The following is a 13,424-nucleotide window of genomic DNA, read 5'->3' on the forward strand; positions in this document are numbered from 1 at the left end:
ACAGCTGGTCTCAGTAATGTCTGCCTTGCAACATATTGTTTGATTTTCTATATCTTAGTTTTTTGAGATCCAGATTCTTTTTTGTTTGCACAATGGAAAGAATAATTTGAAGAATAAGAAAGAGATTCTTCAGTTTTAACAATGCTACTCATCAATATGTTGAACACATGATCTGAGGATATTATTCCCCTCCAGACTTTGAGTCATTATGGTATTTTCTTCCCTTATTGCAACTCTAGTGCACAGCGCAGCCCCAATTCATGATGTGTTGGACAAAATGCAACAAAGAAATAAAGAAGGGGTCAATAGAAGCTGTTAGCTACAAACACATTACAGGCAATATACAACACCAGTGGTTGGATATTGACCTCAGGGCATTAACTCTATATTAGCATGCCATGCTACAGCACATGAACACATAGTCATCTTTACAACACAGAGCGGAATTTAAGAGACTCACATAATTGCCTGCGAGAAGGTACAGGAGCACTTCCAAATGCTGTGCCCTGTAAATAAAACACATTTTTTTTTTTTTTTTTTTGAAGCAAAGGATGTCAGATTAACAGCAGCAGCAAATGAAAAAAAAATGACAAGACATGAAGAAAATGAAGGCAGTGAAACAAAAGAGGCTGTTTAGATAGAGGAGCTTGTTATTACTAAAAAAACTGCAGTTCCTACTTTCAGATAAACATAAATTATTAGTTGAGAATGTTCTAAGAGTAATCCACACATTAGTGGACACAATGAACCAGGAAGAGAGAAAAAGAGAGAGAAAGCAGGCAGAAAAAAGTATCAGCATAAGACAGGCATGCTCACACTTGTCAGAAATTAAATTTGATGGAAAGAACAATGGACAGAATATATATAAAATTAATTCCTTTACAAAAATAAGAAGGTTTAATTACACCAACATCTTAGCTGATACCATCACTGTTTGAAGGTAAAGTACATTTCAAACAGGTAGGAAGGCGAGCGAGTGCAGTACAGTTTGGTTCCTGCCACTTTGTCCTCATCTCTTCTCCAAAATCCTTTAACAAGTCCTCACTGGGTCAGTTTGATGACAACTGATAGGAAGCAGCTTTATTAAAACCCCGATCAATATACGCAGTATGCTTTTCCCGTAGATAATACACAAAAGATGAAGCAGTCTGTGGCAGCAATTACCACACATCTCTGAAATACCAACCGTGCATGGAAAGAACATATGAAACAAATGCCAAGCAAGTCATACCAGTTGGGATATGTAAGGAAGCCTCTTCTCAATGCAATCCTCTATCCCCACTCCCTGCCCACCCCCACCCCCCGCCAAGGCCAGAAAAACAAACTCATCACAGAAAGAGATTAAAAGAATGACTACATAAAGAGAAACTCTAGTGTATAAAATTTGAAGAGCAGGGTTAAAACAAACTATATTGTCTGATCTTTAATTCAGATCACGAATCAGAGATTTGCTTTGGCTTTGTGTCCAGGACTGCTTCCTCCTTCCCAATGTAAAAGGGTACACTGATCATTTGGACTGAGTAGTCAAGAATGACTAATTACAGTAATATTTAGACTGCATTTATTGCCTTAAAAAGAAAGAACAAACCACAAAAATATAATAAAACACCTGAAACTTATGAGACTTGAGTGGAGCTTGGCTTCCTTTGAAATAATTTTGACTTCTATCATCTTTTTGAATTCAAGGCTATGAACCTATTTACCAGGCATTTAGAAAGTGCTAGGCATTTCTTCTTTGGGATCATTTTTTTCCCCCAGGTTTTGTAAGATTCCATTTTCCTTTACCTAATAAGAGTGAAGCAAATATATGCGTATCTAGAAAGCCCCATAGAGAAACCATCTTTACACCACTGCTCCCACATTACTTCATTTAAGGAAAGCCAGAATAATTAGGATTATTTGTCACTTCAGAAGCCATGGCTGTGCTGCTGAGACCACAGCTTGCTATGCTGTGGCCACGTGCAGTGCTGGGTAGCTCTGCAGAAGCCATTTGTCTCACTGTGCCACAAGCTTATCACTCTGAGGCCAACTCCTTGAGGTCACAGTCACCACAAGAAGTAGCCAAGGGAGCAAGCTGGGGTTAACTTGTGTTGGAGCAGCAAAAAACCCACCAGCTGCCTCCCTTGTTTCCAAGGTTGTATGGGTGCCAGGAAAAAGCAGTAAGCTCTCTTATTTACCAGTGCAAGCAGGCAGTGTGCTCAAAGCCCTTTTCTCCAGGGCAAGCAGTGCCCTGCCAGTGCACTATCGCCAAATCCCACAGTTATCTGTGAAGTTATTTCAGAACTGCCAAAGTCCACCTTTCACCTCCAGCAAACTTATCAATGTAGCCAAAGGACAGCCTGGTTTGGGTACCAAACCAAATTGTACATTGGCACTTAAACCAGTTCTTCAGTGTCTGCTAAGGCTTTACCAATTATTTCCAGTGCTCTCTTAAATCTTTTGGAAACAAAATACAGTTATTTGAAATACTAAGAATACACGTATTCATCTAAAGCAAAGCTAGAAGTATTGAAGAACACACATTGCGGAAGGACAGTAGCCACAGCGTCCCCATTCTGCCAACTATATGCTATTCTGCTTTGCTTAAAGGCAGCTTTCTGAAAAAGCTGAGATCCTGTTGTCGTGTATCTTACCTCCTCCCCTGGGCCACTCTACAATCTCAGGAGTCCCTGTGCAGAGTTGGGTGGATAAGCATCCCTTGACCATATCAGCCAGCACTCTTGCATGGCTGAGGTGGGGAACTGACTGTACCAGCAACGTTACCTATCTGAATTGTAACATCCCCTTATAGCCTTGTTACATTCTTAATCTGAATCTGAAAGGTATGGTACCACCATCACCAGAATTTGAAAATTCAAGTAATTACCAACTCCGGCTGTGGCCAGAACGGAAATTTGTTGTTGGCTAAAGCCAATCATCTCTGATCCTATACATGGTAGTCCTAAAGCAAGGCACTTTTGAGTGCTCCTGGACCACAGGGGGCTGCATCCAGCATCTGCCTCTGAATGAGATGCCTCTCAGAGCTTGCAAACTCCAAGGTTTGTGAAGTTAGGAGGACTGTTGCCAAAAGCTGATGATGGAGCCTGGGCTGACACGCCTACTCCTTGAGTCTCAACCCTTCACCCACTGAGAAATACAAAGGTATTCGACGTGAATATTTCACTGAACTCGAGGGGAACTTTTAGCAGGTACACCATTGTACATTCATATATATATATATGTACACATGCACACATTCATTTGTGTCTGAGTGCACGTGTGTGTGAATTGATTTTGGTACCTCATAACAAGTACAGAATGAATGTTACCATCTTGGATCCATGATTAATTTACTGTTGTGATTATAGTAAATCATATTGGTCTACTTTGTAAATGATAAATTAGTCAATGATTAAGTGCTGCTAAACTCTTGTGATCAACCTTAAACTGTGGATAAACCTTAGACAATCTTTTGATATAAACTGTTGTCCAAGTGTGAGACTGAAATTGGATGTAGCTGCACCTGAGCTCTATCAAGAGTTTAGAAAGCAAAGAAGTCCAATCTGAATCTCATGACTAAATAGAAGGGTGTGCCTTTCCCTTTTATATCTCCAGTCTCTGTGTAAATCATTCCAGCTTAATTTTAATTTGATTCTTCTTTGTGTGATTTATCTAAGCAATAAGTAATAGTGGAAACCTTGCCATCAAATGTCATGAAGTCACACTCCCACAAATTCATATTAAAACTATTTCGCTAATACCTTTGTGGGTGATTCTTTAAGTGACCTAAACTACTCACTTGCGACAGGTACACAGTGGTACCTGATATTATGGTGCCTCCTAAAAGTCAGTTTTCAGTTCATCATTTAAAGACATTGAAATGATTTGTGAAACCATATATAAAACCAAAAAGCACAAAGTAAATTCATCTGACAGTGGTTACCTGACTGCTTCCGTATTTAGCCAAAAGTATTTCTTTTTTTCCTATGCTTTCAATGTGTACCATCTACATTTTCCCCTGCCATGCATCAAAAAGTAAACATTCAGACAGCCTTATCTTACACAAATCCATCAACCAAAGAATTGGGAATTTAATTATTCATAGTTAGTTGCTATTTTCACTACTTACACCGAGTACTGTATTTCTAATGACCATAACGCTCCTTTGAAAAGCAAGATGCCAATGCATTTGACTGCATTACTTCTTCATGTTTCTGATTTCCAAAGTAAATGGCCTTCCAAGAGGACAAGGATATATGCCTTTACCTTTTACCAAGCCTTCCTTTCCTTTCTTCCCCGCATACTCCAGAAATAAATGTTATCCTTCAGTACCATCTGGCACAATGATAAGGAGCGTTTTTCAAAACTAAGTCAAGTTTCAGACATTCTCCATGGAAAATCCAGGCTCTGCTGGAACTCTTTGTAGTTCCACAGCTTAATCTTGTACAGCTTTTTTTTCCTGTCTTCTCTGTGTGTAGTGTAACACTTAATCCTAAAGGTTTCTAGGTTTCCATGATAGCCTCAGTGGTAAATACTATATTAAGTTTTCCAGATTCTCTGTGATTCCTAGAAATGCAGAGCCTTACACAGGAATAAGATAATGCTATTAATAATGCACAGGCATTGTAGATGACTCATAGTTACTAAGTTAATGATTTACAGAAGTTAGCACACTCTCAACTAAAGCTTCTAAGTGGCTAACCCTTCCCTAACTTTTTACTGCAGAATATTAACTAAGAGTTCACTTACAGAATTACATCTCCCAAAATATTGCTCTTAGTAACAGCAAAGTCTCAGTTTGGATTAATCTTTAAATACTATTGCAGGCATTATGTTCACCACAGGATGCTGATGTGTATAACAATTTCCATGCATCTTAAACCTATGACTTACATACATACCTGTGACTTATGTGTAACTCATTTTCACTTAAAATGTTTTTAAGTTCTTTTAAAGGGTACATAAAACATGCTAACAGTAGCACCTTCTAAACCTTTATTATGTAAATGCACAGAACAGAGGTACAGATTCAGCATCTTGGGATTACTGTGCACATTTTTTTTTTTGATTGATCCCTCTGCCTATATCAGCTCAATGTCGCTCAAATTTTGAATGCTAAAAATCTCAGCAAGTCCATGATAAGACTGATGAGAAACAGGAAAAAAGTTTTAATGATGACTGTATTTTTCAGCTTTCCTAACCACTTTGAAAGGGTCTTTAGATCTAATTAATTTAACATACATAAATAAATCTCTCTCTGCTAATTCATTTAACATGGAATTAATTTTAAAAATTATATTCTCTATATTACTACTTACATTATGCTTCCAAAAAATGTCAAAATAGTCCAATGAGTGCAATAAGTTACACTTCTTCAGCAGCCAACTAGTATGTCAAAGGAAACTAAGGGCAAGGGGAGAAGTTGATTATGATTAGAGACCTTCTGGAGGGAAAGCTTAAAGTGACAGCCCCTCAATTTCACCTTTCAATATACATGTAAGGAGAAAATGGTCATCAGTCCCTGAAAAGTCAGAGCTCAGCAGACAAGAAAAAAATCCATCAAGCCTCTAGAAGTGAAGTTGCCAGGCTGCCTCATTAATAACACCTGGCCTATTCAGTGGACCAATAAGGGAAGTAACAGTTTTTACAACTGCTTTGCACGTAAACAAGTTTGCACAAGTACGATGAGAAGATACACTTGCCCAGGGCTTGATTCCTGCCTACTTCTTTCATTCTGTGGCACAAAAATGCCCAAGCGTTGAGATTTCAGTCTGAAGTGCTTGCTGGCCTGCTGGCCTGGGAGCAGCAAGAGCTCATCCTCTAGGACTAAACTGCTAAACAAGTCAGCACCTTCTATTTGTTGATGCAAAGCACATTCAGATACCTTTTGGAAAAAAAAATAATTTAAAAAGGCTTAAATTATCTGTGCAACCATATCAATTTACTTAGTATTTACTATAGGATCAGATGCTGAACTCAGCACTAACCAGCTAGTTAACTTCTGTGCCATGCAATTCAGTGCTACAGTCTCTGTTCCTGATGAGCAAAAAATAAGAGAGGTTTTTATTTTCTTTCCTGCCTACGTGTAATATATCCCCAGCACCCTCTCATTGTTAATGCAGGAATGTTTGATTACCCAAGACATCCCCAAAGTGAATCTGGATTTTATGCACCAGACAAACAGATAGACTGTCATTCTGTTTACATTTCTTCAGTCAGTCATTTATAATTTCATTTCACTTCGCTTTCAGAAATGCAATCAGAACACTACAAAACTCAGTTCTTTTTGAAAACACTATCAATTTTTAATCTTGTCAAGGTGAGAGTATGACACAGTTTCTGTCAGAAGTCACAGTTAAGTATTCACTGGAAGCTCCAATGAACTCTGCAAGGGAATCTGGCATTTAATTCCCACAGCTATATTTCTCACATCCACACATTGAACAAAACCAGTTACTGGCAGTTTTTTAAAGTAATGACCACAAATGCCAGCCAGCCTACATATTTGTTACTGTAGCTATACTGGAGCAACAGCAGCAAGGAAGTCCGGATGAAAAGGGTTCATAATGCAGCCTATTCAATGGAACAAAACATCCATGTATTAGTTTGCTGTTTGAATGAAGCCATTCAATAAAAATACTTTAGCAATTGCATACATTTCCTGCATCTCTCCGAACTTTGAAGTTATGAGTTCACCTGTTATTAACTGCATATAGCAACTAAAGTCCTCTGGGTTCACCTTGAGCAACTTGGAAGTCTGAGTACTGCAGTATATGAAATGATCAAATCAATTCAGCTGAACCGAATACCCCCCCGGTAGCATAACTACACAAATATTGCTGTTCTTTTTGTGTCACTTTCTATGAGGCATCTCCACAGAGATGTGTATTGACAACAGACCAATCAATGCCAGAAGAGAGCTCGCTACCCATCAAGTGAATGCTTTTCCTATAAATGCCCCTTTTTGCTCTTACAGCACAAACCCACCTCTTACAGGGTTAAAAGAGTGCTAATTAAAAAAACCAACAACAACCAACAAACAAGCAAAAAAAAAAAACCACCAAAAAACCCCAAAACCCAAACTTACCACCCCTCCTCAACTCCAGATTATGATTTTTAAACAGACTACTCACAGCAGGCAATATTTTCCCTAGGCAAAGTACATAATACTTTGACATGAACTTTGGAAATTAACGTATCCCTTTTTCTCGTGACAGAAATTAGAGCGATAACTCAGAATATTTCAGAACACTGCTAAGAATAAAAAGCACAGTCTTAAATGACAAGCTGTACTGAAATCTTAGTTATTACCACACAAAAAAATGTTGAACTGATCTCACAAGATTTCTGAAAGATAATTCCTCGTCAATACATGATGGCATAATACCATTGATATGTAAGATCTCCCAGAGACAGAAAAACCTGCTAGAACACCACCAAATTCTCCTATAAGGGCAAAACATGCTTCTTTCACAAAAAGAGCAAATACTAAAATGGGAAGCTGTGCTCTGATATGACAGCTTTCACTTATATTATGCAGCACTTCACTGGTTGAGTACATCAATGAAATGATGCACAGAGTAGTGTGCTGCTGCTCCTGAGTTCATTAAAGGCTGCCTTGGATCTACTAGTTTTCCATTGCAATGTCACTCTTAAAGGGTTCTAAAAAATATACTTAATTCAATATAATGACATTAGCAGGTCTCCAGATATCATGGTGCCACCACATTCTAAAACATGCAGTCTTTACACAACTTCATGCCCTTTCTCCACAGTTTCAGTTTAGTTGCAAGAAATTTATTAATATGTTCTTGCTCACTGGATTTTACTGTGCACACTCAACCATTCGGAGCACAAATACCTCAAAAGCCCTTGCACAACCTAAGACCTACATCTAGCTCTGCAGTATCTCCTCTTAAAGTCACTTTAAGTTATCACAATATGATCCAAGGCCCCCTTGACATAAGTATTGCCTCTTCCAAATGTATTTGGAAAGTGATTTATAACAGTTGATTTTACCATGGGACTCCCTACTCGACTCCTCACCTTGGTACTAATATCCCACCACTTATTTTTCCATAAATGCCTGAGACATCTGCTGCAAGTTTCTTAATTTGAATTCATGGAAGATCACTCATTTTGTTTTTAAGATTTTTTTCCATTTTTATAGAAAATCTAGCTTTTTTCACTTCACCTATATTTGTGTGAGATGATTCAATGGGACTTATGTTTGTTAGGATATCTCTTCCCTGTTTTCTATGTGAAATTCATATAATGTCTTTTAGTCTTCACTCCATTTCTCATTTTAAAAAAAATCCCCTTTAAAATTCTAAGTGCTGAAATCACTTCTACTTAGTAGAAAACATCCATCCTTCAGGCTCATTTTGACAAGTTGAAGAAATGTTCATTTGAATACAGAGGGGTGGAGAGTTTGATACACTGGAAGAATAATTATCTGCATAAATATAAATGAAAATTTGTAGTCAAAGTAGTACTACTAAAGACAAAGACCAAGACTTTAAAGCAAAACTCATGCAAAACAGGAAATCTTTTTCCTTTCAGACAGAGATTAGAAAATACTACCAAAAAAAAAAAGAAAAAAAGGCAAAAAAAGCCCCACTACTTTTCACAAGCAATTGTTTACAACTTAATCTCTTTTATAGCATTATCCAACTTCAATAACACCCAACATTGTCTTTACAATCCCTCTGATGAAAAACTGCTTGTCATTTGTGTCTTTTTCCTTTATTAGATTTCAGATTGCAATGTGTTTTACCTTAAATAAAGAAACAAGAAAAAATATTTTGTTCCTAAGGTGGCCTGAAATACCACAAGGCCTTCTTACAACTCCAAAATATTTAAAGCTATGTGCAATTGAAGGTGATAGCACAGCAATCCCACGTGTATATATATATATATATATATATATATATATATATTTAAAGTTATGCCCAGGTATGCACAAAATTACTAAAAGAAAATAGCCTGAAAAGCAAATGCAGCTCCATAGTCTACAGGTATATTAATACAAATATGTTCCTCCTCCAAACACCTTCCAAACTGGAGTTATAGCTCAATAAGAAAGACATATTTCCATCTTAAAGTTATCAATAAATATTTTAGTAGCAGTCTCTTGGCACATTTTCAACTCTGAACCAACAATTACATGCACTTTTCAGCATTCTGCTTCCACATATAAGTGAAAGACCCTAAAATACACTTTCACACCACATTTTGGATTGCAATCTCATAAGGCCAAACTATACATACTACATTACATCTAGATACAATCAGGCAAGGCAGTAACAGTTTTTCTGGGTACCTACAGTCCCTTACATGATAGCAATAGGATAATTTTTTTGAAATGGATAATCCAGCTAGCTAGCTTGAATTTGTTAATTGAATGCTTCCTTGCCACTATCTTACTAGCAACAACAATCTGCTCAAATTGCTTACGTGGAAATTTCTTATAAATTTTGAATTTATATGCCTCAACATCTGCTGAAATACTGTTCTTCCATTTAAAAAAATAACACTGTAATTTGTAAACATAGTAAAAAATTCCATGAAATAGGAAAATATTAACTCATTTGCAGACATCTCATTCACGCTAGAGATGTTATGATTTCTGAATCACTTTGTGACCTGTCTGTCTTTACCCTCTCAGGGGACTTGACTTAAAAGAACTTGAATTTAGCTATCGCTGCCTTCAAGCTTGTACAAGTCGTTTTAAATATACCCTATTTTGCTTATTTAAGTCTTTCATGAACTTGGTCTTACAAATCCCCTAGGCGCTATTGGCTACTGACATCTTTCATTTAGGGCTTATTAACTGTACTCACTTCAGTAAAAGTGTTTCTATTTTAGGGCTGTCCTTTGTAAATTCAGACTGAAACTGCTGGGCATCCTCAGTACTTGGTCAGCTTCCACCCCTTCTCTTGTTCTCATCAGCCGAACGTCGTTCTTCTGCTGACAATGTGATCCAGGCTGATAGCATGTATTTAGATCCTCTTGCACTAATTTTTGTACAACTGGGAACTTTTTGTCTGCTTCTACCTTGTTTGTAACTATGATACCCAGTTCTGCAACATGATGTTCAGCCATTGTTTGGCAAACATAAAAGACCCCATTAAAATTATCATCAACAACAAAAAAAGGAATTAACTACATTGCACAGCAAGTCAATTTATCTTTTAAGGACATATCTTTTAAGGACAATTAGAAGCCTTCTCTGCAATGAATTGTCACATACATTAGATTGTGTCACAGACAAATAAAAACCCCACTGTTTAATTTTTTTTTTTTTTTTTTTTTATGTCAGAAAAATATTTTTTGCTGGTATTACAGGACTGTAGGTGGCTTAAAGAGTAATAGGTACCTCGCTGCCTCCCAGAGTGCGTTAACTTTCTAATGGGTGGATGTCATTTCTTATGTCAACCATTTGGCTGGAAGCAACACCTGGTGGGTGTATCTGATATTGTCCAGGAATATACACAGTAACTCCGAGACATGGATACAGAGGGCTTTTTTTTAAAAAAAACCCTGATTTTACTTAACCCTAAATTACTCCCTGCTTCATCACAGGAAAACTCTCGATTCAAAGGGAAGCAAAAAGGCAAATTATTTTGTTTGTGAAATTATTTTTTTTTTTTATTTCCCAAACTGTCTTCATATATGCACATATGCACATGTATACAAAGTGTGTCCAGAACATACAAGTAACACTTCAAAAATGTGCATGGTGTAGATGTATGCACATCCTATTGACCGATTATCACAGAACCTGCACCATTCTGTTTGGAAGAGGAGTCAGCTGGTCATCTAGCTCTCCCTCCTGCTCAAAGCCAGGTGTTAACAGTGAATCCTAACTTAACCACCCCCAAATTAAAAATTCACTAGAGAAAGGGCAGAGACCATTGGATGATTATATCTACATCAGAATATAACACTGTGTTAAATGTTTGTATAAAGCTTAATGGAATGCCTAGAGATTAACATTGCCATTTTAATTTAGTCAGAACCTAATGCTGAAGCACATGTTTACCACTGCCTTTTCAGCTCATATTTCCACAGCGCTCCTTTATTTCTAAAAACAAACACCAAAAAATCCCAATCTCCTGTGCTTTCGTAAAAAAAAAAACAACCACACAAAACCGTGTTAATGCTAAATAGAATTACATGCCAATGAACAATGAGTGTGTTAAATTTAGACTTTTCTCCCAACTACAAACTGCAAACCTATCTACATACTTAGAATGTGCAGACCTGCAACATTTGCTTTGCCACATTAAATAAATACTTCCACAGTTCTGTATACTATTTTCTGTAATGGTCTATGTTTGAAATATCCCAGCAAGACAAACTAATTTTCTTATTTTCAAGGGGTGAATATGAAATTTGTACAAATCACCATGAATGTGATTACCACTGCAGGTTTCAATGTGATTACATTAGAGGTCTGACCAAAAGTCACTGGAAATCTTTCACATTTGAGAGTATTTTCGTCTTGTGCAAGCTCAAATATAGTGTGGAGCTCTTTTTCCATATATGTGTTGTTCACATGAAGTCAGACACTCACAGTACTTGAGCTGTATGAGAAATTTTTAAAAAGCTCTTATTTAACCGGGTTCATTTTAATTTTATCTGTCACAAATAACAAGTAGGTAACATGAATAGCATGATAACACAAGTAACATGAGTTAAACTAATTTGATGGCTCAATCAGGAAAAACAAGGATTATCTAAAAAAATCGCATGATTATACACAAGCAAAAGGCAAGACTGGCAAGGAAGAAAAGAAATAGATATTAGGAGATGAAAAAAAATATTAGCATGAAAGCAATTGCCATCAGATCAATACATGATGGCCTTCATGAAACAGTGTTACTACTCCTGAACTGAACAGATAAATGCTCACATTACAACAAAAGACTACTGCAGGGGGATGGAGATGAGGTAGGCAGGGAAGGAGAAAACATCCTTCAAACAGATAGAAATATATTTTTTTTCAGACTGTTGATTCAGCTTCATTTCAGAAACAAATTATAAATAAAACCACACACCATACAAGAAAAGGGACAAGATTCTGGACACATCTCATTTTGATTTTTATTTTATGGGCAGTGTGACAAGCTTCAAACTGCCTGGTAGGAAATGTGTTAATCTCTAAGCTCCTGAAGACAATTCTCTTCTGTCTTCTGAAGAAAGTTCTCTTCCCTGTGTATTCTTTTCCCTTAAAAAGAAAACCTTTCTTTTTTGTTTTCAAAATAGGTTGATAAGAGCATCTTTCCCGTTGAACCTTACAAATAATAATTGGAAAAAACCCAACCAAAACAAACAGCAGGAAAATTAAAACAGCAAAAAAATGTATTATTCCTGTTCCTAAACCATAGCCTGATTGATGTGGGTTTTTTTCAGCTTCTGAATTAATAGAATAAAATATGATTCTTTGTTGAACAGATGGTCAATCATGGGAGTTTGCTATTATATTTAGCTTTGTTAACTGTTTCTTGGTTTTGTTTTCATTTAATTTTACATATATACATATATATATAGTTAATTTGACTTATGCTTATCTGAGCAATACAGAGTTTCAGCTTTTTTGGCATGTCCAGATGGAGATTGGTGACAAGTAGGGTCCCTCAGGGGTCCGTATGTAACCAGTACTGTTCAGTATCTTCATCAGTGACAGAGACAGTGGGACTCAGTGCACCATCAGCAAGTTTGCAGATGACACGAATCCGAATGGTGTGGTTAACACACCTGAGGGATGGGATGCCACCCAGAGGGACCTGGAAAAGCTTGAGAAGTGGGCCTGTGCGAACCTCACGGGGTTTGAGAAGGCCAAGTGCAACATCCTGAATCAGGGCGACCCCAGTATCAATACAGGCTGAGGGATGAAGGGTTTGAGAGCAGCCCTCTGGAGAAGGGCCTGGGGGTAGTGGTGGGTGAAAAGCTGGACATGAGCCGGCAATGTGCACTCACAGTCAAGAAAGCCAGTTGTATCCTGGGCTGCAAAAGAAGCGTGGCCAGCAGGTTAAAGAAGATGAATCTGTCCTTCTACTCTGCTCTTGTGAGATCCTACCTGAAGTCCAGCTCTAAAGTCCTCAGCACAGGAAAGATGTGTACCTGTTGGAGCGGGTCCAGAAGAGGGCCACAAAAATGATCAGAGGAATGGAACACCTCTCCTATGACGCAGTTATTCAGCCTGGATAAGAGAAGGCTCCACAGAGACCTTATTGTGGCCATTCAATAATTAAAGGGGGCTAATAAGAAAGATGTGGACAGACATTTCTACTACAGCTTGTTGCAGTAAGACAAGGTGTGAGGGTTTTAAACTAAAAGAGGGTAGACTCAGACTAGATGGAAAGAACCTGTTTATGATGAGGGTGGAAAAATACTGACACGTTGTCCAGAGAGGTGCTAGATGCCCCATCCCTGGAAAC

General features: G+C 37.5%; 1 protein-coding gene across 5 annotated transcripts in view; it reads right to left on the reverse strand.

Moving 5' to 3' along the window:
- Window positions 1-13,424, reverse strand: part of CCSER1 (coiled-coil serine rich protein 1) — a 722,600-nt gene that overhangs the window by 150,208 nt on the left and 558,968 nt on the right. For 3 of the 5 annotated variants that reach the window (XM_080369420.1, XM_080369422.1, XM_080369423.1), the window contains exon 10: window positions 461-506. The exons of the other annotated variants lie outside the window; for them this stretch is intronic. In XM_080369420.1, coding sequence (XP_080225546.1) covers window positions 461-506 — 46 coding nt within the window. The remainder of the gene's footprint in view (window positions 1-460; window positions 507-13,424) is intronic. 5 annotated transcript variants of the gene reach the window in all.

The sequence above is a fragment of the Falco punctatus genome, assembly GCF_963210335.1.
Source record: "Falco punctatus genome assembly, chromosome: 1".
Taxonomy (NCBI): domain Eukaryota; kingdom Metazoa; phylum Chordata; class Aves; order Falconiformes; family Falconidae; genus Falco; species Falco punctatus.